Genomic DNA, 27,456 nt, shown 5'->3' on the forward strand with positions numbered 1-27,456 from the left:
TTATAGCTGTTGTAGGATTAGTTATTTTTCCCTCTTAAACTCACACGCACACACACACCAGCGTCTCTTGATTAAACTGCGCCCCACGTGCTCTTGGTGCAATCTGGCTGTTTATTTGTGCGTGCAATAGTTTTCCCCCCCCTTCTCTCTCCCTCTCTCTCTGCTGCTGAAGCGTCTTCATAATCCCCCCTCTTATTCAACACTCGCCCCTGCCACTGTCCGTTAAGATTAGCCTTTCGAGGAGAGACTTCTATTTGCCTCTCATTATTAGACTTCTGCCACCTTTTCCCGGTTTAAGGCGTCGTTCTTCCTTCAAAAGGCAAGGCAGATGCTCTCTGTGTCACTCATCCTGACACCATGAGGGTCTGAGGCGGCAGTTCAGATGCTGATAATCCTGAGCTGTTGGGGTGTGTGGGTGTGTGTGTGTGTGGGTGTGTGTGTGTGTGTGTGTGTGTGTGGGTGTGTGTGTGTGGGTGTGTGTGCGTGTGTGTATGTGTGTGTGTGTGTGATGGAGCTTGGCGTGAGATTTCTATCCACAGGTAGGCCAGATGCTGTCTGTCATCTCCATTCAATCAATGCAATCAGTGACCTTTGCAGTAGCATGGTTGCTAGCAAGGAGAAGCAGGAACAATGAAGAGTGAACGGCAGAAACAGACATCTTATGGAGTATTTTTAGTCTGGTTTCTACTGAAAATACCTTAGTACACTTGAGATAAAACTAACGTGCAAGGAACTTGTTACCCAAGATATGAGAGCTTGTTTCAAGTTAAGAAAAATGTCTATGAGAGAAATAATTTGTTAGCAGAACTAGTACTCTTTAAAAGTAATATTAAAGGAATTGTTGACGTAAAACAAGCTCTTGTATCTTGCTGAAAAGTTTCTTGTAAGTTAGTTTTGCTTTATTTCAAGTGTACCTGTATTTGTACTAGACTAAAACCACTTGGTAAGATTTTGTGTTTTTTTCAGTGTGAACAGAAGGAAAGCTTTTTGGTTTTTTGGTGTTTTTTGCAAACACAAAATTTTCTCCTACATGAAACGTACATTTAAAGAGGTGTTTGTTATCCCCTGGGCTGTCAGCAGTGTGTGTGTGTGTATGTGGGGGTGTGTGGGTGTGTGTGTGTGTGTGTCAAATGGAGACCTGTGCATTACATTGATCTTGGAGCTGATACAGTATCAGGTCCATGCAGCTGTCTGATGAAACAGTCACAGGAACAGGAACCTCCGATGGTTACCACACAGTCGGTGAATCTGCATTCAGAGCTTCCCTATGCTGACAACGTGCACAGACCTTTTTTTCTCCATCTTCAGAATGTAATTGCATGTCTGTACCGATATGGTTTCTTTTTTCTTTTTCTTGTATGTTTTATTCAAATGTCTTGCAAAAGTATTCACACCCGATGGGGTGTTTTATGTTCCAACCGCAGATGTCGATGTATTTTATTGAGACTTTGTGTTCCAGACCAACACAAAGTCCTAAAGTTGTGGCTTGTATTCATATTCAGCCCCTTCTGCTCTGATACCCCTAGATAAAATCTAATGCGACTAAGCACCTTCAGAAATCAACTAAATAGTAATTAGTTGACCACATAGCTGTTCTGTGTTATCCTCAGAGGTTTGTTATAACAGCGGTTTTCCAACATCTACTTATGCTCATGAATGCAAATTAAACTTTGCTATTTCATCTTTTTTTCTTTTTTTTAAATTAGCTACATAAAACATTTTGTCTTCAAAAACTAACCGCCACCTTTTTTCTTTCATACCTCTGTGCAGGGATCAGATTTTAGGATTTAGCAGTAGCCATATTCTCCAAAGTGGCTTTTATTTCTTTTGCTCAATAGCCTTGTGGAAATCCTTTCCTCTTTCTAAATCAGTCTGAAAACTCTCACGTTATCACTGTGGGTGAATTTTAAGCCTTCAGAGCCAGACTTTCTTTAAAAAAGACAGCCTTTGTGTAAAGTTAGCAAACAAAGCATGCTGCAAACCTGTGCTGAGAGAAGCACGTATATTTACTTACTTTTTAAGCTGCAGCTGTTTGCTGAGCAGAGGGAGTGTGTGTGCAAGCAATGCTGGTTTCAATATAGAAATATTTTTTATTTGTTTGATTTTATTCCTTTATTATATGTCTTTAGCAGTGAAAGGGAAGCTCGTCAGAGATGATGGGAAGATGGATGGATGGATTTAAACAGACAAGCCTTTAAGATACTTTAGACTGCAGGCTGGAAGGTCACATCTTAGCAGGACAACGACTGAACATGCAGCCAGAGCATAATAGAATGGACTAGATCTAAGTGTAGTTATTTGATAAACGGCCTAGTCAAAGCCCAGACCTAAATACAATTGAGAATCTGTGGCAAGACTTGATGTTCACAGATGTTATGAGTTGAATATGACTGAGTATTCAGTAGGCAAGAGTAGTAAATATGCACTTTCAAAGCCTTGGGGGACTAAATGCGTGTTGTGCACTTTTTACGTTTTTTTATTTGTAAAACATTTTTACATAATTTTTCTACGTCATCACAGTCATATAGTACTTTGTGATGATTTATCCCATTGAATCTCAGTGAAATGCAGTGGCATTTGTGGTTGTAATGTGACAAACTGTAAAAAGGGGAGATGTTTGCTTTTGCAAGGAGCAGTAAATGACACATTGTCCTTTGAACAATTAGAATCAAAACAGTAAAAAAAAAAAAAGTGAACATTTTCATTTTTTAATTATTATTTTTTTCTTATGAATCAGGCCAAATTAATATTTTTAAGAATCTTCAACCTGTAATGGAGACAAAAATACTTTCAAATGAATAATGCAACCAATACTCTATCAGCTCTACTTATCATAAATTTAAGTCAACATGAAATCCAGCACCAACACTCTGACATGGAGCATTAATGCATATTCGTCTTAATTACATCATAATGGTATAGAAAAGAATATGCTGAAACTTCAGTGTCATATTTCTCAGGTTGTTACAATCATGTTACCATGTCTGGGCCAAAACTGTCCAGACTGTTAGAGTTGATCTTTTAAAAGAGACACCAAGCTGATGCATCAGGTTATACCTCCACCTTCAGCAACCTGCCACAGATTTACTCCTGAAAGCTCTAACTTGTGTCTAAGTTGTTCATCAGTAAATAAAAACAGGCTATTTCTGTGTCATTGTCAGGAAATAGGCTCCTAATAATGGCTGAGTGCTTCCTGGGCTTGTACACAGAGTCATTAATTCCTCTGAAATGAAAATGGATAGTGATGGTGCACTTCAGGCCTAATAGGCTGGTTTGGTTTTTGCTGGGATAAATGAGGACTGATGGCAATTGTTGTGTGATGTGTTTACAGAGCTAACGTCTGATTGTCTGCTGGATTATGTAAATATAAGACATACAGTATATGTAAAATAGATCTAAGAAGTAAGAGCAAATTAATTTGACCTAAACTAGAAATTCAACCTGAAACTCATCAACTTTCCTTTCTGTCGTTTCGCATCCTTCTTTGAGAGGTAGTGGAAAATTTGTGATATGAATCTCAGTGTAATTTGGATGTTTTTTTTAGAAGATATGTACAGAAACACGCAAGCAGAGCTGAACCAAAGTAAAAATTTAGGTACAAGAGTTTATGTTTTGTTTTGCACAAATACTGCTGATGAAGAATCACTCACACCAAGAAGTAAAGTTTGTGAGCCTGACTTGTTTGACTCATCCAGTGCTCTCTGGGGCCCCCTGTTGGTTTCGGGACCAAATACAGCTGCTGGGTTTGCTTTTGCACTGGCCTGGCTCTGCGGGCACATCTATATGAGGAACTTCTATATTCCTCCACACTTTTTTATCTTCTGAGTGGATGCGTGTGTCGATCATTTAAATCTTTTTGGTTTTACTGCCATTATGTTGTTTGTTTTTATTTGAAGTACCAGAACCACCAGGCACCGGAACAGCTTCTTTCCCACAGCTGTCACGCTTTTGAACGCCTCCTGACATAAAACATAAACTATAAGGACTGTACTCCCCTATCCTCTCATACAACAATAACACATGGACTATCCTCACACACACACACACACACATCACAGACTGTTTTCTTCACACACACATACAACCTGTAAATTTTATCTGCCATTATTTATCTATAATCCATTCCCTAACATTCTTGTATATTCTGTATAATCTGTGCATATAGCTCCCATATTTATATTTATACACAATATCTACAGTATATCTCTTGCTATAACCCCTTATAGTCCATACATACATAGTCTTGTACATCTGTAAATAAATATTTATATCTCGCAGAGCACTTCTGGATAGATGCAAACTACATCTCGTTGCTTGTACTTGTGACAGTGCAATGACAATAAAGTTGAATTCTATTCTATTCTATTCTATTCTATTCTACATGTGCACCTTCATAAAATAAAATTAGATTTGTTTAAAAAGTGTTGGTAATTTAATTCAAAAAGCGAATATCATGTGTGTTGCATATAGATTGATTATAAGCAGAGTAATACATTCCATTTGTTTATTTTTGTTAATTTTGATGCTCACAGATGATGAAAAACCAAAACGTAGTTTTTCTTATAATTTCAACATAACACCAACAAGTAAGGATTTTGTTAAAACAGAAATGTAAGCCTAGTTCAAGCTCAGTCACAAATTACAAATGAAATGAGAAAATGCACCTATTAAATAGATGACTGGATCACCGAGCAACAGTTCAGTTTATTTTCATGATGCTTCTTACATTGTCTCTGGTTCAGGAGTGCATTAACATGAGGAAAACAGTAGTTCATGTCCTGGATTCATCTGTGGTGCATCTTGAGTCAGTTGTGGATCTGCTCAAACTCTTTATTGGGCAAAATCCTCTCAGTTTATCCCTGTTGATTGTGTGTCTTTTTCTCCCACACTTTTTCTCTCCACACAACTTTCCATTAACATTTTTGCTGCAGAGCACTTTCTGGACCGTCAGCTTCTTCAGCAGCATCCCTTAGTGTGAGTCAACTCAGCAGTCTCTCCCATGACTACTCATAATATAACATTTACGTGCTCAAAATCATTTTTATTGTATTTTTTTTTAACTGAATTGCATGTATTCATAAGGACTGAGACATAATCATAAAATCTGACATAAATAAGCGCGTGATTGTGTGTAATGACTATATAAAATATATAACTTTAAATTTTTAGATCGAATTAATGAAAAAATAACGCAACTTTTTGATGGTGTTGTGATTTATTGAGCTGCCTCTCTGACTGTATTACATTTTCCGCAGCTCCTGAGAAGAACAGCAGGGTTTGTTTTGGTTAGTTTTATCCATCCAGTCTGCGCTGCGCTGTCGGATCAAGCCTCTAAGTTTAGAAATGCGCACAGCTGTCTTGTCACACTTTCCACGCCGCCTGTTGTTATACCACGCTGTAGTAGCGTGTCTCTTTAAATGCGGGGTTGCGTAGATCCTTCATGAATGAAACCATGTGATCCAAACATCATTTGACGTCTGGCGCCTCCGACCACAGACTAAAACAAGCGAGGAGGCAGAGGATATATGTAGAGAGAGACCTGTGAGAAAGCGTGAGGCGGCGGAAAAAATAAAAATAAAAAGAAAGAAAAAAAGAAGCGCTTCTTCTCCAACTCCCGGCTGTCCTCCTGCCAGCGCTCACACCGTGTCCACACAACAACAAGGCTCCGAAGGCGCCGGCTCCAATTCTGGTGAGTCGGATTTAATTTGAAACAAAAGTGAAATCGCTGAAAAAAAAAAAAAAAAAAAAAGTGCTGAATGTGGCGGTGTTTTGCTGAGTGTGCGCCGCCGCCTCAGCCGTCGCGGTGCCGCGCCGCCGCCGCCGCCGCCGCGCTGTCCCCTGCTCTCCCCTGTCCCCCGCCGCTGTTTAAAGGGCAGCCAGCGCTGCTGGTAGTGCTGAATCATCATCGCTCGGTAAAGCGCCACCGCGGACCCGCTGGGTCGCTCGAACCGCCTCGCTCTACCGACCAGCCGCAGATTTCATAATAACACAGACAAAGGGGGCCAGGCTGCCGGGTGGGCTGTCAAAGCTTAAAAACTATGTGTCGGAATTAGAGGACCGTGAGAAGGAGGGGGGGACGCTGCTCTGCTCAGCCTGGGGATTCCCTTGTTTTGAGGCTGAAACTAAAGGAGCGAGGGGCCGTCAGTGGCAGCTCGGAGCGGTAACTACACCTAACCTCATTAGCGGAGAGGCGGCAGCGGCGGCGGACACAAGCTGGACACATTCAGGTAGGACAGCTGCTCCGATGCTCGGTACCTGCGCCGCCTGAGGTGGGTTTATTTGACGTGCTGACTCGCAGCCTGTTCGCCCTTTGTTAAGTTCTGTGACTGAAACGTGCCTACAAATCGGACTCTGCGTTCAGGCTGTCATCCCGGAGTGTCGGTAGCTGTCAGACGTCCCAGCAGCTAGCTTAGACGGAGCGGCTGTTTTGACATTTGCTTTGTGTCAGCCAACCCCCCCACCCCCGCCGCCGCCGCCGCCGACAGGCCTTCAGCTCATGCGTCTGTCAGCGGAGAGGATTTATTTTTCCTTTTTATTGTGTGAGTGAGCGTGAGCGTGAGTGGAGCGACGTGTGGAATCGGCGGGTTCGTCTCCTGGCACGCCGGTGTTGTAGCTACGCCGGCTGTGCTGGCGGCAGAGATGCTGATTCATCACAACGTTGTTATTTCTCAACGTTTGCGCGAGCGGAGCGGAGGCATGAGGGAGCCATGGCAACACGGCGGCGGCGGAAGGCGCGCGGCGGGCGGACAAAGGTCTGGAGCGAAGGAAGAGGAGCTCAGCTCGTATTGTGACGAGGGGACAAAAATACGCTCCGCTATGTCGCTGATATTCACTTTTTCTATCTCTGGTGATGATTAAACCATTTGTGTGTTGGAAGAAGCTGGTTTTTAAAACGGAATTTGAGCCGAATTCATTTGTTTTCCATTCGTTTGTTCCGCTGGTGCTTTATAGGCAGAGGCTCATCAAACGGCATCGTACTGTAAACTATTTTAGTCACCATGTTTCGACCTTTCGGTCGTATTTATTTAGAGGGGCGGGCCGTTTGTTCAGGCAACCTATTCATTTACCGGATTTTTATAAATATTGACATTAGCTATCATGAACGTATTAAAGGGATGATTCTAAATTTTATTTCATTTAATGCCACCAACCTGACAGGGACTGAAAATCAGCCTCTATTTATAGCTAAGTCTGCCACATATATAAACTGAAGTGCTCCTGTTATTTATATCTATTGTCTCTTTTAAATAAATTAAGTAAACTTAAATGTTGTACTGGTGAACATTAATAAATTAGAAAATAACAGGGAAGTTATTTCTCCATTCCTTCTAGCTTTCCATTAATATATCACAATATGTTTCAGCGATAAACATCCTTTTTTTAAATTAGTCTTATGTAATATTCATATGTGTTTCAGATACATTTGAATTTTTTTATTTTGGGGAAGTTTAGCTGATATTGTGATGAGGAATAAAAAATAGGCTCTGGTATCTGTGATGTTGGCTTTTTTGGTAATTGTGGGATAATTGTAATTAGGTTGTGATGAATCGTAAATTAGAATATTGCCAAAAATATATATACCTTATTTCAGTAATTCAATTCACCTTTCATACTTTTTCCTTCCACTCAATTTTCCATTAACATAGTTGCATATATTTCTGAGCTCAATTATTTATTTTGGTCTTATTTAATATTCCATTTTCAGAAAAACTGTATACCACAAACATTGAAATGATTAGAAATAAACCGCCCGAAATGAAATTCAACTATAGCTTCAGTTTTGCAATTAAATCACCGAAAGATGAAATCAAGTTTGCCGAAATGTGTGTTTTAGAAAAATGTCAAGTTTTAAGACTTGAATTTAAGTTCTGCTTTTTGTCTAGTCCCAGGACATTTTAAGGTTGTTGGTAATTAGAAAAGGTCAGCCGTCTAAAAACTCGATTACAGAACAGTCAAAATCTACAAAGATACAAAATATAAAGAGGTTAAATAATGCTCAGAAGATGCCTCTGCTCATAAAGGCAGTAGGTAGCTGTTCGGTGTTTTCATTTAGTATAAAGTAGATTAGCTGGTTTATTGGTGAAGACCAGACAGAGCCTCTGTTGTCTTAAATTACTTCACTCTCAAAAACGTCATAAAGGTTTGGCTAATTCATGAATCTTTGAACCGTCTTCGTATTTGGTTAGAGCTATTATTTACAAAGAAGCCGATGATTATTTTCATGGAAAATGGACTTTAGCGGCTGTGTATCTCCAATAATCTTCCTGTGTGAAACATCTTCTTTTCTCCTTTACGATGAGTCCAGTTGCTTAATCAAAAAACTCTTTGCATGTTCTTTTATCAATAAACATTATTGATGGCACACCTACTTTTATTTCTCTTACAATGTCGATCACCTTGGAGGGTTTTGTTGTTGGTTGGTGATGTCCACTTTGGTTTTGGCTTCTCTCAGACTAGTTGTTTGTTTCTGGACCAATTAATCTGGATTTAGATGAAAGACAAAGAGTTATCTACTGCAGGTAAGAAACTAAGTGCTTATAACTTTTTAACAGGAACTCACTTAAAAGCTGAACTATCCCTTTAGACTGACTTAAAAAGCAGGGTTTTAACCTTCTTTTAGTTGATTGATGTTGTATTTATGTAAAAAAAAAAAACAGTAAGTACAAAAATGTATATATTTGGTTACTTTCATAGAGAAAATCTTGATAAATCTTGATAAACCTTAGCATAATTAGTTAGCCTGACTCTTCTCTCTTTTTAAGATGAAAAATATCTAATAGACTATAGTTTATCAACATTATGCTTTTGCCTGTAAACACTTATTCAAATTGGGCGTCATAATATTTGAAAACCTTATATCTGTTTTTCTGAAAATATTGGCTTTACCTTAAGTAACTCCCCCGATAAAACAAACAAAAGCCAGAGAAAGGGATTGACTGTTGTGGCAGTTAATGAACCACGCAGACCCGAGCTAAAAAAGGAAAGCGGCTCAGTGAACTATAATGCCTTGCAACAGAATATCCTCTGATTGATCTCTTGTGGATAGGCCATTATCTGCTGACTGGTAGCAACCTATGAGCGGTGCAACTCTTAAACACTAAAGAGTAATAGGGAAGCTCTGTGGGCACAAGAAAAACAGAAACTTCACCCCCTAATGACTCCATATCAGCAGCTTTAGTTAGAGTCAGCACTCTGCAGAGTGTATCAAAAGTATGTAGTAAGCAAGTTGGCAAGTACTGTAATAGAGGGTCATAATGATGAAACAGTTGTATCAGTATTGGAGGGAAAAGCAACCCCCCCTTACCACCACCACTGTCTTCACACACTTTCCCCATTTCCTTTCTCTTGTTGAACGTACGCACACACAACCTAAGGGGCTTAGCTTTTTATACTTGGTATCAGTATTTAATCAGTGCTTGAAGTGCATTTCTCTGTCAAGTACTTTCCCATCCTTCCCTGGTGTTCGCGGTAATTGAACGCTGACCAATGCTTATGTGTGCAACTTTGCTGATGGTGGCGGAGCGGCAAGACGCGCGGAGCAAGGGGGATGAAGGAAGAGGGAGGAAGAATGAGAGATGGGATTTGCGGAGAGATTGAGAACAAGGACCTTTTTGTCTTCAAGGCATTCCCCTGAAAATGCTGAGGCGAAGCAAATGCGCTCTCGCTTGACAGATGGCGTTTTCACTTGTTACTTACCACAGCTAGTTTCTTTGCCCTGTTTTTTTGTGCGTGCATGTGTGTATGTGAGAAAGAGAACGCGAGTGCAAAGAGGAGACAGAGATATACAACACCTACAAGAACCTAAGACCTGCTTGTTGTTGGGCATTGTAGCAACGAAGTTTAAAAAAAACACAACGTGTCTTAGTTCCTTTTTTTTGTATTTTTTTGCAAAGGGAAGTGATTTTACTAGCAGTTGGTCTTTGAACATTTCGCACTTCTTTCATTTCCACCCCTTCACCTCGTCTGACCCGAGCGGCCTCCTTCCAGGACAAAGTCCAAAGCATTAAATTCAGTTTAACGTCGCTCTGTTTCACCACATCAGAGCAGTTTGTGTGTCTGAGTAAAGAGCAGCTCTATTCCCTGCGTGTACGGGGATCAAACTGATGAAACGCTCCGTAAAACCTCCTTTGAAGGGAAGACGGGGCGAACAGCTAAGACAGGTGTTTGCTCTACAAAACAGAAAGAAATTTGTTTAGATTTATGGCAGAAAATATTAACAGGTATGCTGTTAATATAGCCATCTTCTCTTTGTGTGTGTGTGTGTGCTTACAGGAAAGAAACTTTGGTGTCCAGAAACATCTGCTAAAGCTGTATAAGAAATAAAGGAGCTTAGCTATTAGTTGTTTAGCTTTGACCTTAGTTGTGTCATTAAGTTGCTAATAAAAGCATGGTGGCCTTTATTGCTACCCACCTTTATTGGTAGACAAGTAAAATGCCTTAAAACAAACTCATCTTTCATTGCATTAGAATAATCTCACACTGAAAAATTTTAGAAAAATACAACTTTTAATTCAGGTACATTTCCTCTGTGGTTAAGAAATCCTTCTTTACAAATTCTTTGACGGTGCTTTATTTCAGGGTCCTCTTGTTGTTCTGTTCACTTCAGCTCCCCCAACAAAACTTAGGTTTAAAGTCAAATTTTAAATCATCTGGTATTTCAAAAAGTTTACGGTTTATGATTTTCTGCTTTCTAATAAGGTGTTTGGAAGAGAAACACGTCCACAGCATTATAGATCCACCGCCGTACTTGAGAGTGGACACGCATTTGCCAAACCCAAATCTTCGTCTCGTCTGAGCAAAGCGCACAGTGATTGTTAAACTCCTGATCTCAAACATGGCAGATGGAGGTTGTTATGAAGACCCAGTGACTCCAACATGGCAGCTTTTGCTTCAATTCTGTCACAGTGAGTTTTGGACAGTTTAAGACTTCCCAAGCATTCTCCATCACTGTGAGTGGTGGCAGATAAACATGGCTCCTTGTCCAGGCTCCTGATGAGTGGCTAAGATAATTGTACATCTGTGAAATGTCGTGCTCTACTGAAACAATTAGACATACACTGAAACTCAGAAGAATTTTTCTAAAACTTTCAGCTTAGGGAGATTACGCTGCTACTTTAAAAGATGCATTTATTTACAGCGTTTTCCACAACTTTACCAGGAGCGTCTACAAATAATGACTGCAGTTGAAAGACCTGCTTTTCATAAGTTAATTAAAAGACTCAATCATACCTTTATTTGATTATTATAACATGAACTTAACCTGTGTTTTTACCATTACCTTTTTCTCTGTAATGCCATAAGGCTTGTTTTTGCATAGTTTAAATACCAGAAAAACTTTAACGAGTGGTACATCTCAGCTTGTTGTGTCTAAATGAGTGTTTTTTTCTGTCCGTTAGGTTCGTTGAAAACCTAATTACTGATGTTCAGTTTTAAGTTGTTGCGTGATGTGGTCTGTTTACCCCTGAGCTTTGAGAACACATTAAAGAAAACTTCACACGCGCTGCCCTTGCACACCTAAAGCCCTGGATTGCGATAGATTGCGCAGGTGTTCACGATATTCTGTCCACCTTCTCTTTGTGTGTGTTTAAAGGCAAGAAACTTTGGTGTTTTTGAACATAATTCATAAGCATCGTCTGCGTGTTTATGATCGTCCTTACAACTGGGATTCCTCTCAGAAAAGTCTTGTTATGCTTGCAAATTTCAGAAAGTGTTAGCGAGAAGTAAAACGAGAGATGGAAACGCGGGAATAAAAGACAGAATTGGTGGTGAGCGAGAGAGGCAGGGAGGAAAGGAAGCAGTGGGGCAGATCAATATTTGAGTGTTTTTTTCCTCTCCACAGTAATGATGAAATATGGTGTAAGCAGATCTGGTGCATAATCATTGCTGTGCTCCACTGTCTTCCCCTCCCCCCCCCACACACTTCATCTGCTTCCGCATTAGTGGGCTGCGTTATTTAGACTGTTTATACCCAAACTCTACAAGTGCATAAACTTCTTTTTACATAACCAGACTGAAATCAAGACAAATCTCATTATAAGTTGCACCAGAAGGATTAGCAGACAGAAAACAAGTTCACAGTTTTAGTTTAAGTTGTGTTCAAACTCATTTAGCTCTTCAGATCAACGTACGGTCTAGAACAAAGTTCGCACCTCTCCCCTAGTGGCGACCGCTTTCTTCACTTTCGAGAAGTTTCTGTCTGCGTGAGACCCTCTGTGCACAGTGACATTCCTGCGGCGTCAAGGCCCTGTGAACAGTGCACAGCTTCGAAGGCCCTAGTAACAGGAATACCCGCACTACCGGTTGTCTACTAGTTGCATCATCTCGATGCGCCAACTTGCCGCAGTTTTTAACTGCAGTGTGACGAGTCTCCGATTGTGGTATGAATTTGTGAACCTTAAAAAGAAAAAGAAAGAAAGAAAGAAAAGAAACAACACCAGTCTCTGTGGATCAATGCCAAGGAGTTGAAAGAGAGGGAACAAAGTCTGTATGTCTGTAGCTCACGGTGTGGTGGCAGCTCTTAACCGTCACCTGTGACATCAAAATATTTCCAAGGAGCGGGAAGCTCTCCTGAGTTTCTCTGTTCATTCCAAAGTCTGATTTATAATTTATACATTCAAACTATTTTTAAACAAAAGTACAGCTTCTTCAAGAATGAACTGACTACATATTATTACAACCAAATTTCAGGTCAGCAAACCCAGCACTGTATTGTTTGGTGCTTAGAACAACAATCTAAGGTGAAATTTACACATTTTTACAGGATCTTCTGGCTTTTGTTGGAAAAACCCTTTGCAACAAACGATCGTCTTTGTAATATACTTTACTTTAGTTCAAGCTGTTGCAACCTTAAGATTGACAGAGGTTTAACGGAGTTGTTTAAGAACTGAATATTTTAAATATCTACAAAGTTAGATTTCTTTTCTTTTATCATGAATGAACATTGCAGCTTTTCTCTTTTTTGTATAAATTAAAAATTAAACTAGATGTAGCTTGGACTGTTGGCAAAGGCAAGGGTTACTAAATTTTGGCTAAAAATACACAAAAGGAAATATTGACTATCAAACTTTGGAAAAGTAAGGAAAAGAAAAGTGAGAGTGGATTTTTTTTTTCCAACTTGGGAAAAAAAACTGTTGAATTAGAAATGGAGTATTTACAGTCTGCATTTTGTGTGAATTCCTATAAATAAATAAAAATGTTCAAAAATTGTGATTTAAAAAGTCTGTTGAAGATTTAAAATTATATTGGATCTAAGTTGGTTGAGGATAAAAGCCTTGAAATGGCTGTTTGTGAGAGAAGCACTGATTAGAATCTGAGGGCGATTTCTATGTTTAGGATGTAAAATCAGCGCTCGTAGTATTAATTTTCTGAGCTTTCTGATGTGAACGCTCTTTGTTAATTTATATTGGAAGCAGAGGTGATGTTATACATTGTGTGTGACAGAACTGTTGCTTTAAAAGAGGATTTTACGCATTTAAAATAGACAATTCAGTTACAGACTTCATATTTTAAACTGTTTTCGGGATCTTATGCTGTCGGTTAGCAACATGAGGTTGGCTAACATTTCTACAGTGGCTTGTTTGTTTGTTTAAAATCTCCTTCCAGTCTTTTTGGGTTCTTTCACAGAAATAACCTTGTAAAAATAGTAAAAGTAACAATCTTGACAATGCTTTTAATTTTTTGGGTTTGCAATCAACACCAAGTACAGCTTATCATTATTATGATAAATCAAAATTGTTGTAACTTTTGCAATTGTTGTAAAAAGAAAGCTACGATAATTTCCCATCCCTACTTATTTTCCAAAAACTGCCAACATTTCCCTTTAATAAAAGGCAGACATTAAAACCTCAAAAGAGTAAAACGAAACAATGCTGCTTTACTTTGTTCAGCTATTCTGTTATCTAATGAAAGTCTTGCTCTCTCTCACTCTCTCGCAGCCCAAATGAATCTTAGACACATCTCAAGATTGAACTTCTGTAAACTTTTTAAGTGTCGTCTTTCATCCTTGTGCCTCCTCTGATTTCGTGTTTAAATACCTCAACATCACAGAAAATGACAAACTTTTAAAGTTTCCTTCTTGCAGTCACAACTTCCACCACATAGAAAGGAGATTGTCAATGCGGCAGTTCATTGGCTTATTAGACATGACATAACATGCTACTCACTTTCTGGGGTTTGTGATTGTAATCCAGCTGGGGCAGAATGACATAAGCACTGTACAGTTCAGTTCACATGACCATTGCAACCTTCGCTCACATTTTCACGGGTCAGGTCGCATGTTTTCCTGATATCGTCCAACCGTAGATCAGTGTGAAAACCAACCAACCAGTTCTGGTCACAAACAGATCTATCAGCTTTAACTTTACCACTCCGTAAAATCTGAAGGTTTTTTTTATTATTATTAATTTGGGGAATTTAAGTTGAGTATAATCACTGAAAAACAAACAAACAAAAAAACCAGAAAGGAAAAGTGTGGAACCTTGTTTTTGTTACTTGTTTGCCGATTGTGTTTTTTGCTCAGGACTGTGTGCGTAGCGTGAAGAGATGAATTCCTTAGTGAATAAAAAGAGGTGACATAGCTGCAGCAGTACGTGTGCGTGCTTCTCATACCGTCCAGAATGATGGCCAGCTGATGGAAAACCTTAAAATGGGTACCAGGAATGTCCCCGAGCTGAAGGTAAGAGCTCCCTGTGGCACCAGACACATCTCTGTGTTCGCCGAGACGCTTCTCCGTGCACTTTTCTCATCAACGTGCCTGATAAAGATCTGAGCATTTTCACAGAGAAAAACGGTGCTTATGCGCTGCTCCAACTTTCTTCTTCCCAAACTGCTATTGCTGACCAGGATGTAGGTATAGAGAGAGAAATAAACTCACCGTGTGGTTTGACTTAATACTGTCTCCCCTCGCAGCTCTGTTTGTTTTCCAAGCACACACACACACACCCACCCCCGCACGCACACACACACACACACACACACCATGAGGGAAGCAACTTAACCAGCAGTACAATCTTTCTCTATTCAAAAAAAAGAGGAAAAAGTGCTTATGAAAAAAAAGGGAGCCAGAGCTCAATTGCCTGACAGTGCAGTTTTTTTTTGCTTGTGTTGGGAAATTTGTCATCACACTCCGACTTACTACCTGAAATGGGAAAAACGTGTCGACGCCAGGAGTTTTTCTTGCCTTTAATAACACACTTGTTTGACAAAACGCACACACACGCACACAGACTTTTAACTTGCAGAAAAGTGTGAAGATTGTTGTTATTTTTCTCCTTCCCTGTGTTTTCTTCTTCTTCTCCGTCTGTTATCATGCTTATTTCACGCTCTGCATACCTTCTTGTTAATGTCTTCCCTATTTTCTTTCTGCTCTTGCACGCGCTCCCAGCTCAGATGGGTGTCCTCTTCTCGGCTTCCCTCTCTCTCTCTCTCTCCCTCTCTCCATGGTCCTGCATCTCCACCCTGAGCGTCTTCTCTATTCACAGGTTGCCATTATCTCTGATCTGGCTCCTAATTCTCAATTAGCCTCCACACAGTGCCCGTCGTTAATTATTTACCAACTCCCTCAACACCCTCGGCCCGCTTTAGATCAGCCAGCTTAAGCGCTGCTTTGTTTTGGTCTCTCTTTTTTTTTTCTCTCTCTAGCAGAAGCAAGGTGGGACCGCAGCCAGCAGCTGTGTTTTTGTGGCTCTCTGAGGTTTTAAACTCACGCTTTCCACATTATGCTGCCTTTGTGTCTCTCCATCCCCGTTCCCTCTGTGTCCTGCTGCGTGTCTTCGCCGCCTCACTCGGATGCCATCCTTTGTGATTTCAGTTATTGCTCAGAGAGTTGCCTGAGGGAGACGGTGCAGTTAAAGCAGCTATTATGGCAGGATAATTCAATAAACACTGCATCTCAAACGACTTGTGACTCTCGCGATCTGTTCTTGATCATCCCCTGAACGCTGTGTTGTTTATGTGCGAGCACACCTACTCGTCTCCCTCCCCAGTGGCTTTTGGAGCATCTAATCTGGACGTTTATTCCCCCCCCCATGTCTGAGCAGCTAGCTAAATCGAAAGTCTCTTTCTAAGAAATTTGTCTGTGTGGGTCAGCAGTGACCAGAGCAGAAGGTTCTTTAAAACGAGATTAATTAGAGCTCCGTCTGAATCAACAACACACATCTACACACACCCACACACCCCCACACGCCTACTCGCACACACACACACACACACACTCACACCCCCACAAGCTTAGAGTTCATTATCCTGTTAGTCTGAATTACACGAAGAGAAAGGAGTCTTGTGCTCTTCCCTCTGCTCTTTAATCTGTCTTTATAAGACTCATATTTACCACTCTAACCTCCTGCCACACCTTCGCTTTTCGTACCATCCCGATTTGCTAACAAGGGTCGATGTCAGAGATTATTTGAATTTTGTAGCCAATTCCAATCATAGTTTTTCTTAAAACTTTTACATGCCATTACCTATTTTAGCCAATTTCTTTGTATCTTTAAGGACGTTTTCGCACCTGATAGTCTGGTAGACTCGATTTGAACCCAAAATTGCAACGTTTGTTAAATTTTCAGATGGCGCAAGTCCCTTTCATACTACATTGTGCCAAACAAACTATAATCTTCCCCCCTTCGCCTGTGGTGGCGCTGCATCAAGAACTACTGAAGGACACAACACGAAAACCTCTGAAGAAGATATGAGAACAACTTCCTTCTTCACTAAATGTAAACAATAATGAATTAATGTTAGAGTTTAGTGGTTGTAGGATTTCTCTTTTGTCTTTGGCAAAAGACCTCCAGTCATTTCTCCCTCTGGTATTAGACTCTCCCGTTTGTTTTGGATGTATTTACCCAGAATGCCTTGTGCTACAGTCACTTCCTGCTTTTGGAGCGGTCTCCGGTCAGCGTGGTTTTGGATACGAACCACGCCAGCGTCCACTTCAACCAAACTGAGACCTTAGTTTGTAGGTGAACCAGAGTTCACTTTTCTGGTCCACATTAGAGTTTGATTACGCATTCACACCTCCCCAAGCGAACCAGACTTTCTTGGCAAAGGAACTGGAGTTTGATTAAAGCGGACTAAACAGGGCTGGTGTGAATGCACCTTAAGACTCCTCATATACATTATTTATAATTGGACCAGAGGTGATGTCACATTGTGTGTATGACAGAGTAGTCACTATAAAACAGGGTTTAACTAGCACTTCAAAACAAAAAGCTCTTTCACAAAACATTCAAAAACGACATTCGGACTACAAATCTATTTGTAGTCGGAACATGGAAATCCCGACTTCCAAGTCGGGAAAATCACCTGGAATGCCTCACCCTAGTGGGTTCTGTGCAGCTCGGTTGTTACTACTGTTACCCAGCGGTACCAGGGTATAGTTAGAACAATAAAGGCTTTCCGACTCTGAACGAGTGGAACAACTGGAATGCAGTAAAGTGGAAAGTTACTCCGAGTTCCCAGTTAAGAGTTCCGTTATAAAAGGGACGCACCATTTAGATGCCTCGTTGTCATTTCTGTAGGGCCTAAACAGCATGGGGGTTGAAGTCAACCCAGCACTGTCACCCCTCTAATCAGCCAAGCAAGGTGGTCAAGGATGTAATGAAAACTAACTGGGGTCACTGCAGAGTGCACAGCATTCCTTGTCACTAGCAAACTTTAGCTGAGTCATGGTGAAGTGTGCTAAAACAAAAAAGATCCCTGGACTTTAGCCAAGGGTATTTCTTTCTGTAGCAGTGATGCATAGCAGAGAACAAAACTGATAAGATGCCAGCTATGAGTTTACCCCCGCAGAGCGGGAGATGTTCAACACTCATTACAAGTGTAATGTTGAATATCAACTCTGCTGAGATCCACTCCAAATCTTCTTTGGCTGGATTTTTGCAACCTTACAAGTGCAATATATTGTCGTCTTGATCTGTAATCTGAGTGGCCAGAGGCAGTTCAGAGAGGGGCTCATCTTTGTGGGCTGATGATGGAACTGTTTTGTGAAAAGGGCTTAAAAAATAGAATCGATAAATCTGTCTTATAACATCTTAGCACAGTTAGCTTGGCTTGAATGACTGAAATAATAGTCTCGCTGTGTGGCTACTATAGAGATCGTAAACTCTTAAATTAATTTAAAAAATTTATTCAAGTGCTCAAAAGGATTTAATGACATGTCTATTGTGCTTACTTAGGCCTTCCTGTTGTCTTCTAAAAGACTTACTCTCTCTTGTTTTCTTGCAGCCTGCATGAAGTAAGAACAGTTTCCTTTTAAACATATTTGTACACATTTTGTTCGGTACTTTTAAACACCTCACAGAAACTATAAATTCACTCCTTCACTCAATAACAACTTTCACACTGAAGAGTGCCTGTGTGATCTGATACCACTTTGGAATTAATACTTTAGTTTTGAGTTAGTTTGTTTTTTTATGCCAGTTTTTTGATGCTGTTTTTGTCGATGAAGCTGACGGTCTCATGTCTGATGGATCAAAACCTTTCTGATTTGAGGTTGTGATTGCTGATGAGTTCAGTTTTTTTTTCCTTTTTTAATATCGCAGACTCCAACCCCCTTCCATCCCTCCATCCCTCTCTCCTCCGCCTCCCCGTACTCAACAGCTAAGCTCCTACAAATGTGTTGAGGATGCATTTTCACCCAAACGCTTTCCCACCCCTTCTTCTACCCTCCCCACCGTCCCACTCCTCCTCTCCACCTCTGTCCTCCTCCTCCTCCTCCCTGCTCGCTCTTCTCTTTTTCTTCTCTTCTTTCTCCCTTGTCATTTGCACCCCCCACCCTGTCTTCCTTCCGTACTCAGCATTTTTCCCGACTGTGGGTGTGATGTCTCTGTGTAACGCTAATCAGCTCTGGAGACGTCAGCATTCTTTCAGTCCTCTCCCAACAGCACCCCACTCCTCCTCTTCCTCATCTCTTCTTTTCTCCCCTCTGTCCTCATCTGCTCCCTCCCCCCACACTCACACCTTAATGTCTTTCCAGTCTTTCACCTGTTTTTTTCTTCTTCTCCTTTCAGATTTTTCTTTTCTTGTCTATAAGCCATATTTTGCTCATCTCTAACACTTTTCACCTTTTCACCCATCCCCGCCTCTGGGTCCCATCCTCGGGGGGTGCGTGTGTGTGTGTGTGCGTGTGTGTGTGTGTGTGTGCGTGTGTGTGTGTGTGTCGTCTCTCCACTGTAACAGTAAGCAGCTCTACTCTTGAGTTGTCAGCGTTCTTTAAGTTGCTCCATAAAAATACAGTCTGCCACAGCAAAAAGCCTGTCTGTTGTAGCAACAGCGGCTTTGGCATTGACCGCTCTGCAACGATCACCCCACAACCATTATGGGAAGGACACCCCTAGACTGTGTGTGTAGGTGTGTGTGCATATATACACTATATATATTTGTGTGTGTGTTTTCCCATTTTTCATTTTGTAAGACCCATTTCTCCAGCAAATAGTACGATGTGAGGACCCACTGCTCCAAGATGGAGTGCTGTTTTTGGGCTAGTGGTTAAGTTTAGGACTAAGACGTGAACTGGGTTTTTGTTAGGTTTAGGTTTAGGGATGTACTGGTAATGATTAGGTTCAGGGCCAAGGTTAGGATTAGGCTGCAGAAATTATTCAAAAATGAGTGGAAGTCAATGAAAAGTCCTTGTGAAGATGGAAAGATATAATGTGTGTTTGTGCACTGATTCGTACAATTAATGGCATAGCCTTTACTCTACACATAATCCTTAACCTGGGTTACTTCCATGTGGTCTAATGGTCTAAACTTTTCTGGAAGTTGCATACAGTAGTTTAGTAGTGTGAATTTGAACACATTTTTTTGTCTTAAGACAGTTTTATTATGCTTTTTTTAATGGAATTAGTAAAAAGCTAAAGTGTTATTACCTTCATAATACCATTGGCGAGTCACATTTGCATAAAATGGCCACAGTTGATTTAGATAATAGTTGTTATGATGCTGAAACCTGCAGTGAATGATGTCAGCATGTTTTAATCATTGCAATACGGTCCCATACTTCAGATTTTCTTAATATCACACAGCTCTAATAACGAGAACTTCTAGACTGCAGTAGAATTACATATTAATTATTCACCTCTATCACTTCATATGCTTTGTTTATTATTATTTATCTTTAGGAATAGCTAATTTTACATTTTAGTTTGCTGAGAAAAACTGCAGAACTTTTATCGTGTCTTAAACTAAGTTTCATTTAACAAAACATTGAGCCCTTTCGGACAACTCGTTTGTTTCACTTTTGTTTCACTGACTGATGACTGGCCAAATAATCATTTTGTGGATTTTAAGACATAACCATTTGATCGGGGGTCAGAAACAAGAGACTACAGCACAACAATCAAAAGATGAAGAGGCAGACCGTCATCTTAAACTGTTGAAAATAAATATTTATTTACAGTGAATAAAAAGACATTTAACCTTTTTTCCACTGACATTAAATCAGGCTAAACCTTTCATGGTTGGAATAAATAAGCATTACTAAAATTATTTGTATTTTCAAATTGTCAGAACAAAGAGAGACAATGTATTATTATTATTATTATTAGTAGTAGTAGTAGTAGTAGTAGAAGTAGTAGAAATACTACTACTACCAGTAGTAGTAGTATTGTCCTTCGTATTAGTAGAAGTATTTCTTCAAGCTCAGAAGTTTACATACATTAAAATAACTGCAACTTAGAAAAGCTCAGATGATGATGTCATTACTTCGTGAGCTTCTGATTGGCTAGTTCACAACATTTGCGATCATTGGCTGACCTGTGGCTGACCTACAGGAAGCTGACCTAAAACAGGAAAGATTTAGTCTGATTTAATTATTTTTAAATTTGGTTACAGAGTTTTGCTGATCACTGGCTTCAACATATCAATGAAATAATGAGTTGTTGCTAAAGTAAAATCTTAATGTTTTTTACTGATTGTAATTAGATCCAGTTGCTATTTTAGCATTTGGTCAGCCGATAAACCGGCCACGCTCCGATTTCCTTAATTTTGGGAGATCGGTGATCAGCTGATACTTAAATGTGAATACTATCTTATCCACTGATCTTATCTACCTGGCCTAAGGTCTAAATATCAGCCTCTGTCCTCTTCTGCTCTGCAGTGAGAGGTTTGACTGACAGACCGGCCCACCAGGTCATGTCTGCATGTTTGCAGTTAACAATAGTCACCCCATTTTTGTCAACTCAGTGACTTTCTTGGTATGTTTAACAACATTTCCGTAAAAAAAAAACAACAAAAAATACATTTTTTGGCCAAAATCGGAATCGGCAGGTCAAGCTTTTTAAAGATCGGCCAGAAAACTGCAATCTGTGCATCGGTATTAACATTGCTTTCATGTTATTTCATTTTATCCACTGAACAAACCACACAATAAATGGAAAAAGACCCTTTTTCAACACTGTTGTTATAAAATAGCCTTCTTAATATGAATCAGAACTACTGAGTGATCACAAATGGAAACAATCAAAAATGTTAAATGTTTATATGTCATTATTGCATAGTTTACAATATTTTAACCTCTGCTTCTGCTGATTGTTACCTTAAGGGCCAACAACTTAACACCTTACAAACACAACAGCTGTAAACACTGCGATCAACAAATATTTGCTTAAGAGTGTTGGCCTGTAATTATGTAAAAAGCCCTGTAGATGTAAAAATATTAATTGCTACGTTTTTATATTTAAATTTATTTCAATAATATATTTTTCCATTTCCAGGTGTGATTTTGCCCCACCACCCACTGCCTTTCAAACAAATTCCCTCTGTGCTCCTGAGCTGTTGGCAGGTGAAACGTTACAAACACACCTGTCTCCATTGTTCTGCATATTTAAGCTGTCTCAGTGTCTCCTCTTGTAATCGCTAACTCTATGATGTTGACACTCAGGCTCTGAGGGAATCGTGCCAGCTGCTTTTTGTTCTTCTTCCTGGCAGTATTGTGTTAAGGCTGTGACAGTAGGATTTAGCTCCACAGTCAGTTCCGATCCAAGCAACAACACTCTGTTGTCACGTTAAAACATCCTTTTGAAAAGTAACTTTAATTACGCCAAGATGAGGGGTCGAACCTCTGAGGTGCAGGAACTCAAAGTTTCTCCACGTCTGTCGGCTTCTTCTCCAAAAAGCTAAAACTGCATGTTTGAGCGCTGCCGACCATTTTACACGTGTGTGCTTTATTAGACCCCGCAGGCATGGCGGCGGGATAATGTGCACGATCTTGGCAGCAGGCTTTTTGTTTCTGTGTCGATGGAGGGTGGGTGTTGGGTGTTCATGGGGGGGAGAGTTCGACACAGGGGAAATAAACCAGCGCTTGCCAGGAAATCGGCCTCCTTTTTAGCCCCCCCCACTGTCTTCTCTCACCGCCTCCACCACCGGCAGCCACCCTCAGCCTCCCTGCCTTTGATGCAGCTATTGTGCGAAGATGCACCTCCAGCTGCAGGAGGCTGCATCACAGTAAAACTTCAGACTGCAGCAGCACATGTGGAAGCCCTCCAGTTGTTGAAAACAGTCGCCACGTGTTACTTGAGTTATCCCGACTCGTTAAGAGGAAGTTTGAGTTGTTTCAAAATAAATAGAATAAAAGCAGGAGGATTGAATGAAGCCTCCTACGGCGCTTGCTTTATTCCCACAACCTTAAACGTGTCATGCAGTCGTAAACAGAATTTTTAAAATTGCTGTGCCTTGACATATTTAGTGCGTGTGCGCTTAATGAGCTGCTAAATTTTTTTTTTCTTTGCAGCTATTTATAAATGTAGGATTTGTGGTACCCTCACAGACAGACAGAGGTGCATTGTGGGGGAGGCGCACTGCCACACAATTGGCTCCGTGTCTTTTTGATACAAAAGGATAAAGATGTAACAAGACATGTGGCCTCGTGTCGTATAAACCCATCGCTTCCTCTGAAGGAGGAGCTTTTTTTTTGTTCACACTCGCAGCTTTGCTCGTTTATTTGATTTAATAATCTTTTATTTTCACTGTAAGCATGGCCCTGTGTGACATTCTCACTGTAGCGCTTTGATAAGAAATACACAAGCAAATAGTACAGAAATAATATACAAGTACAAAGCTTTGTATCAAAAATAAATATTTAAAAGCATCTTAAATTTTAATGAACAAGTTTTGGTTATTTCACTTTTTCTTCTGTTATAGAATGATATGAGTTTTTAGTTGGAAGTAAAAAAAATACCTATATTTAATGTCATTTACATTATGACGTTTTCTTGACTATTGATGCAAAAACAATAAACCATTATCTATAATAATGTAATTGCAAATTTTATTTTGATTTATATATTTAGGAAGAAAATAAAATAAAACTCCTCTAAACTTAGTATTTTAGTTTTCAAGTGAATGTGCTGATTGTGACGAATATTCTATTGTGTGAATAGTGAGATATAATATAATCTTGGATATTTCAGGTATATTTCGACAATATATTAGCTGAGTAATTAGTCAGGCTCTCTGCTCAGGTAGCCAAACAGCAGCCAGCTGCCTAAAGGGATATTTTTGAATGTTTTTTTTGTTTATTGTTTTTTTTGTGAGATTCTGTTATTATCAGTAGCGATTCCCTTTACCTGTAGAAGAAAAAAAAACATCACATCATTTATGGAAACGTGAATAAATCCTCAGAGCAGTTTATCAGATGGACCTGCAGTTTTCACTGATTTATGCCATTTAAAGCAACTATAACTGGAATTACTGCTGTTGGAAGTGCAGTAATTAGTGTTGTCTTCTAATTTGAACAACGTCACTAAAGTTACGCTGGTTGATCCCGATTCCAACTTCAAGACCTGAAAAAGTTTTTGCTTTACCATCAAGATCCTGCTGCAGAATCCCAATCTTTAACACAGATAGTTTACAAAACATTGATTTTTTTCTTTTTAGCTTTTTCCACAATCTGTCCCAACTTGACTTTCTGGTGATAAAAATGGAGATAATAAAAAAACTGTTTTGAAAAATCTGCAGATTTTTGAACAACATGACTTTAAAACCCTGTATTGACAGGCCTAAACAGGAGAGCAATTTTAATGGATTGCTTCAATCCGTTTCACTTCATTGACCGTGTTTCCACTAAAACCTCAGATAGGAGCTGAAAGAGTTAATGACTGGCTGGAAAGGGTAAACCTCATGACACCTCTCCATTTCTTGTAAGAAAACGTTTACTGAAAACGTTACTTAGAAAGACATGCCACACATAGCTTGGCAACTGTAGTAATAAAACAACGTTATCGTAATAAAGGTGACAGGTGGCACTCCTTTCGTTTCCACAGCACTGTCAGTTTTTTTTTGCATGACTAAAGCTGTTTCCAAATCCATGAACTGAGCATTGTGTAGCAGCAGAGAAGCAGCGCTGCTTTACTTTAAACTCCGACAGCTGGAGAAAACTTAGTTCATTGCAGCAGCTTCTCTGGGACTTTATTACGACAGTTTTAAACCTTTAGGGCGATATGACGTAACTTTTTTTTATCGTTCTGAAAACCTTGGTATGCCTTGATAGCAGAACGTCCTGCTAAAGCTTTGACGACAGGTGCCTCCTGTATCTGTTAAGCAGCTCATCGAGTACAACTTGGCCATCTTCCTGACTCTACTCTCTCTCTCTAACCTCTCCATGGCTCGTCTGCTGTTTTGGCCCACTGGTCCGATTTCAAAAAAAGGTGTTAAACAGTCATCAAAGTCATGCAGGCGGGGGTGGACGCCACATAAAGTGTCAGAGGAGAGAGCAGAGTGTGGAGGCTGGGAGAGGGGACAAGGGGCAGGTTGGGTTGAGATCAGCAATCTGCTGAGTCATCATGACTGGTCTCATGATGATCTTGCAGCAGCAGCAACAACAACAATAGCCTCTCTTTATCTCAGGCACACACTGAGAGATGAGAGGAGGCCAGCGCACACACAAAGCTTGTCATTGAGAGCCTGTGGAGACGCTCTTCACTGGAACACTGAGCTCCAAGGTCTGATCTCATCTGTTGCACTTCCACGCTCGCTCTTTGTTGACCTCTGATTCACTCTTCTGTCTCCATCCTTTTGTTCCTTGTTTGCACTTTGGGACAAAAGCAAATATATTATTTCATCCGATGGGATTTTACTTCTTTTTTTTTTAATCCGCCATAGGTGTCGGAGGTATTCACACCCCATCGTAATTTTTTTTTTCCCCTCACAATTTTTGTGTACCCCATTAATGTTTTATTATGTGATGGAGCCACACAAAGTAGTGCCTAATTTTATAGTGGAAGGAAAACCATGCAGGATTTTCAAAAGCTTTTACAAATAAAAAATCTGAAAAGCGTGGCATGAGCTTATAGTTTTAATTTTATCTCGGTATACATCCACCTGGTCCAGGGGATCTGCAAGTTTCAGCAAGTCAAATTTCAGAATTTAAGACATTTTTAATGTCACCTTGAATTAAATTTAAGATAACAAAAAAATGTATTTAAAAGGGAAGGTTGGGGGAACTTGCTGCATTACAATCAAGCATACCATACCATACCAACTTTATTTATGAAGCACTTTATACACCAACAGGACCAAAGTGCTATACACAATCATAAAATACAATGCGATTATAAAATAGAAAAGACTGAAATATAAAATACATACAGACACAATAAAACAAATTAAACAAAGTGTAACCTCTCAGACTGTGCCAAAAGCCAAAGAAAAAAGATGGGTCTTAAGAAGGGACTTAAAAACAACAAGTGAAGAGGCCTGTCTTATGCCCAAAGGAAGATCATTCCATAGCTTGGGAGCTGCCACAGAAAAAGCACGGTCCCCTCTGAGCTTGCACTTTGTTGTTGGTACCTTCAGAAGCAGCTGATCAGCTGACCTGAGGGAACAGGACGGTGTGTAAGAATGTAACAGCTCAGACAGATAGGGAGGGGCGAGGCCATTAAGAGCTTTAAAAGCAAATAAAAGGATTTTAAAATGAATCCTAAAATGTACTGGCAACCAGTGTAAGGAAACTAAAATAGGGGAAATATGGTCAAATTTTCGTGTACCTGTTAAAAGACGTGCAGCAGCATTTTGTACCCTCTGAAGCTGGGAAATATATAAATCACAGCAATAACTGTGAACCAGGGTTTGTGCATGTGGCTCTCAACAGTCTTAACCCCCATAGTGCCTAGCTTGAAACTTTTTTTGCATCTAGCCTCCTAATGGTTGGCAGCAGAAGTCACTCAGTGGAGAAAATGAACATCGTCCAGTCAACTGGTAATACATTTGCACTTAGCCATGATGCCAGAAAGCTAGCTAACTAGCAAGGGTATACGATCAGCTAGTTAGCGGTAGCTTCAACCGGCTCGAGTCACAGAGCGTAATGAAGCTCGAGCGACTCAAACTTTTGCCTGACAAAAAAGTTAACAAGCAAAAAACTACATTAAATAGTCACGCACTCCACAAATTGGAGCAAATATGTAGCAGAAGGTTCTCAGGCCAGATGAGACCAAATCAATGCACTGAGCATAACCCTGAACACAAACCCCCCCCACTGTGAAACATGGCAGTGGCTGCATCCTGCTCTGGGACACATTTCCAGTGTCCCACTAGAAATGTGATGAGGATCATCCTCATCCAGAAAAGCTTCCTGGATGAGGATGATTGATAACCATAACTAAAAGGACAATGATGAAAACCTATTTGGGCTCCAAAAGACTTCAGATTGGGATGGAACCCTAAACATACAGCTAAAGCTACTCTGCTGTTTTCATGTGTTGGAGTGGCCCAGTCAAAGTCCAGGCCTATATCCAATTGAGAAAACGTGGGACAATTTGAAAATATATGTTCACAGATGCTCTCCATCCAGTCTGACTGAGCTTGAGCTGTTTAGCAAAGAAAAATGAGCAAACATTTCAGTTTCAAATCCTGAGGGCTCAGTACAGAGCCGCAACATTTTCTTAGAGGGGCCATCGGTTTTGTCGTTAAAGAAAAAGTTAAAAATCATGCCTCTTTAACAGCTGGTTGCTCAATTATGCACCATGTTGTGTTGCTCCATCAAATAAAATCCCAGTTAAAAACATTACATTTTGTTGTTCCACACGATAATGTTTGAGCGGTTTGAACACTTCTCTGTGTTGCTCTCTTTATCTTTTGAGATGGTCTGTCTTTATATTTAAACAGGACTGTAACAGTTAGCTTCCCTCTGGAGTCCTTCCTACAAACTTCACCACTTCCTCTTGTTTCTTGCTCGTTTCATCGTTATTGGCCTCCAGCCAGCCAATGAGAGCTTGTGAGCACAAAGGTAGTGGGCACTGTGAGTGAAACCACAAGGAAACAGGAAGTCAGGGAAATTCTAAGAAGCGTTTGTCACTTTCACTCATGCAGTCTTATACAGATGCAAAAGGTCTGTGCCATGCTCTCACAACAGGGCCAGAATGCTCGGTTTTGCTTAATATCTCCTTTTTCTCTGGTGGGTATTAATCTGTGATAAATATTGATTCCATGGGGGGGAGGTTGATAAAATGTGGTTTCTTTTGTTTTATG

The 27,456-nt window shown here is 40.1% G+C and overlaps 1 protein-coding gene across 4 annotated transcripts in view; it reads left to right on the top strand.

The window, feature by feature from the left end:
* The first annotated feature begins 5,280 nt into the window (after positions 1–5,280).
* Positions 5,281–27,456, top strand: part of mafgb (v-maf avian musculoaponeurotic fibrosarcoma oncogene homolog Gb) — a 30,449-nt gene continuing 8,273 nt past the window's right edge. Inside the window, exon 1 of one of the 4 annotated variants that reach the window (XM_032564171.1) lies at positions 5,281–5,689. Coding sequence is in view for 1 of the 4 variants with exons in the window: in XM_032564170.1 (XP_032420061.1) it covers positions 27,308–27,382 (75 nt within the window). In the remaining 3 variants the exon portion in view is untranslated. The other 3 variants (XM_032564172.1, XM_032564173.1, XM_032564170.1) reach the window with 3 other exon arrangements.

This window comes from Xiphophorus hellerii, chromosome 5, assembly GCF_003331165.1.
Source record: "Xiphophorus hellerii strain 12219 chromosome 5, Xiphophorus_hellerii-4.1, whole genome shotgun sequence".
Classification (NCBI taxonomy): Eukaryota; Metazoa; Chordata; class Actinopteri; order Cyprinodontiformes; family Poeciliidae; genus Xiphophorus; species Xiphophorus hellerii.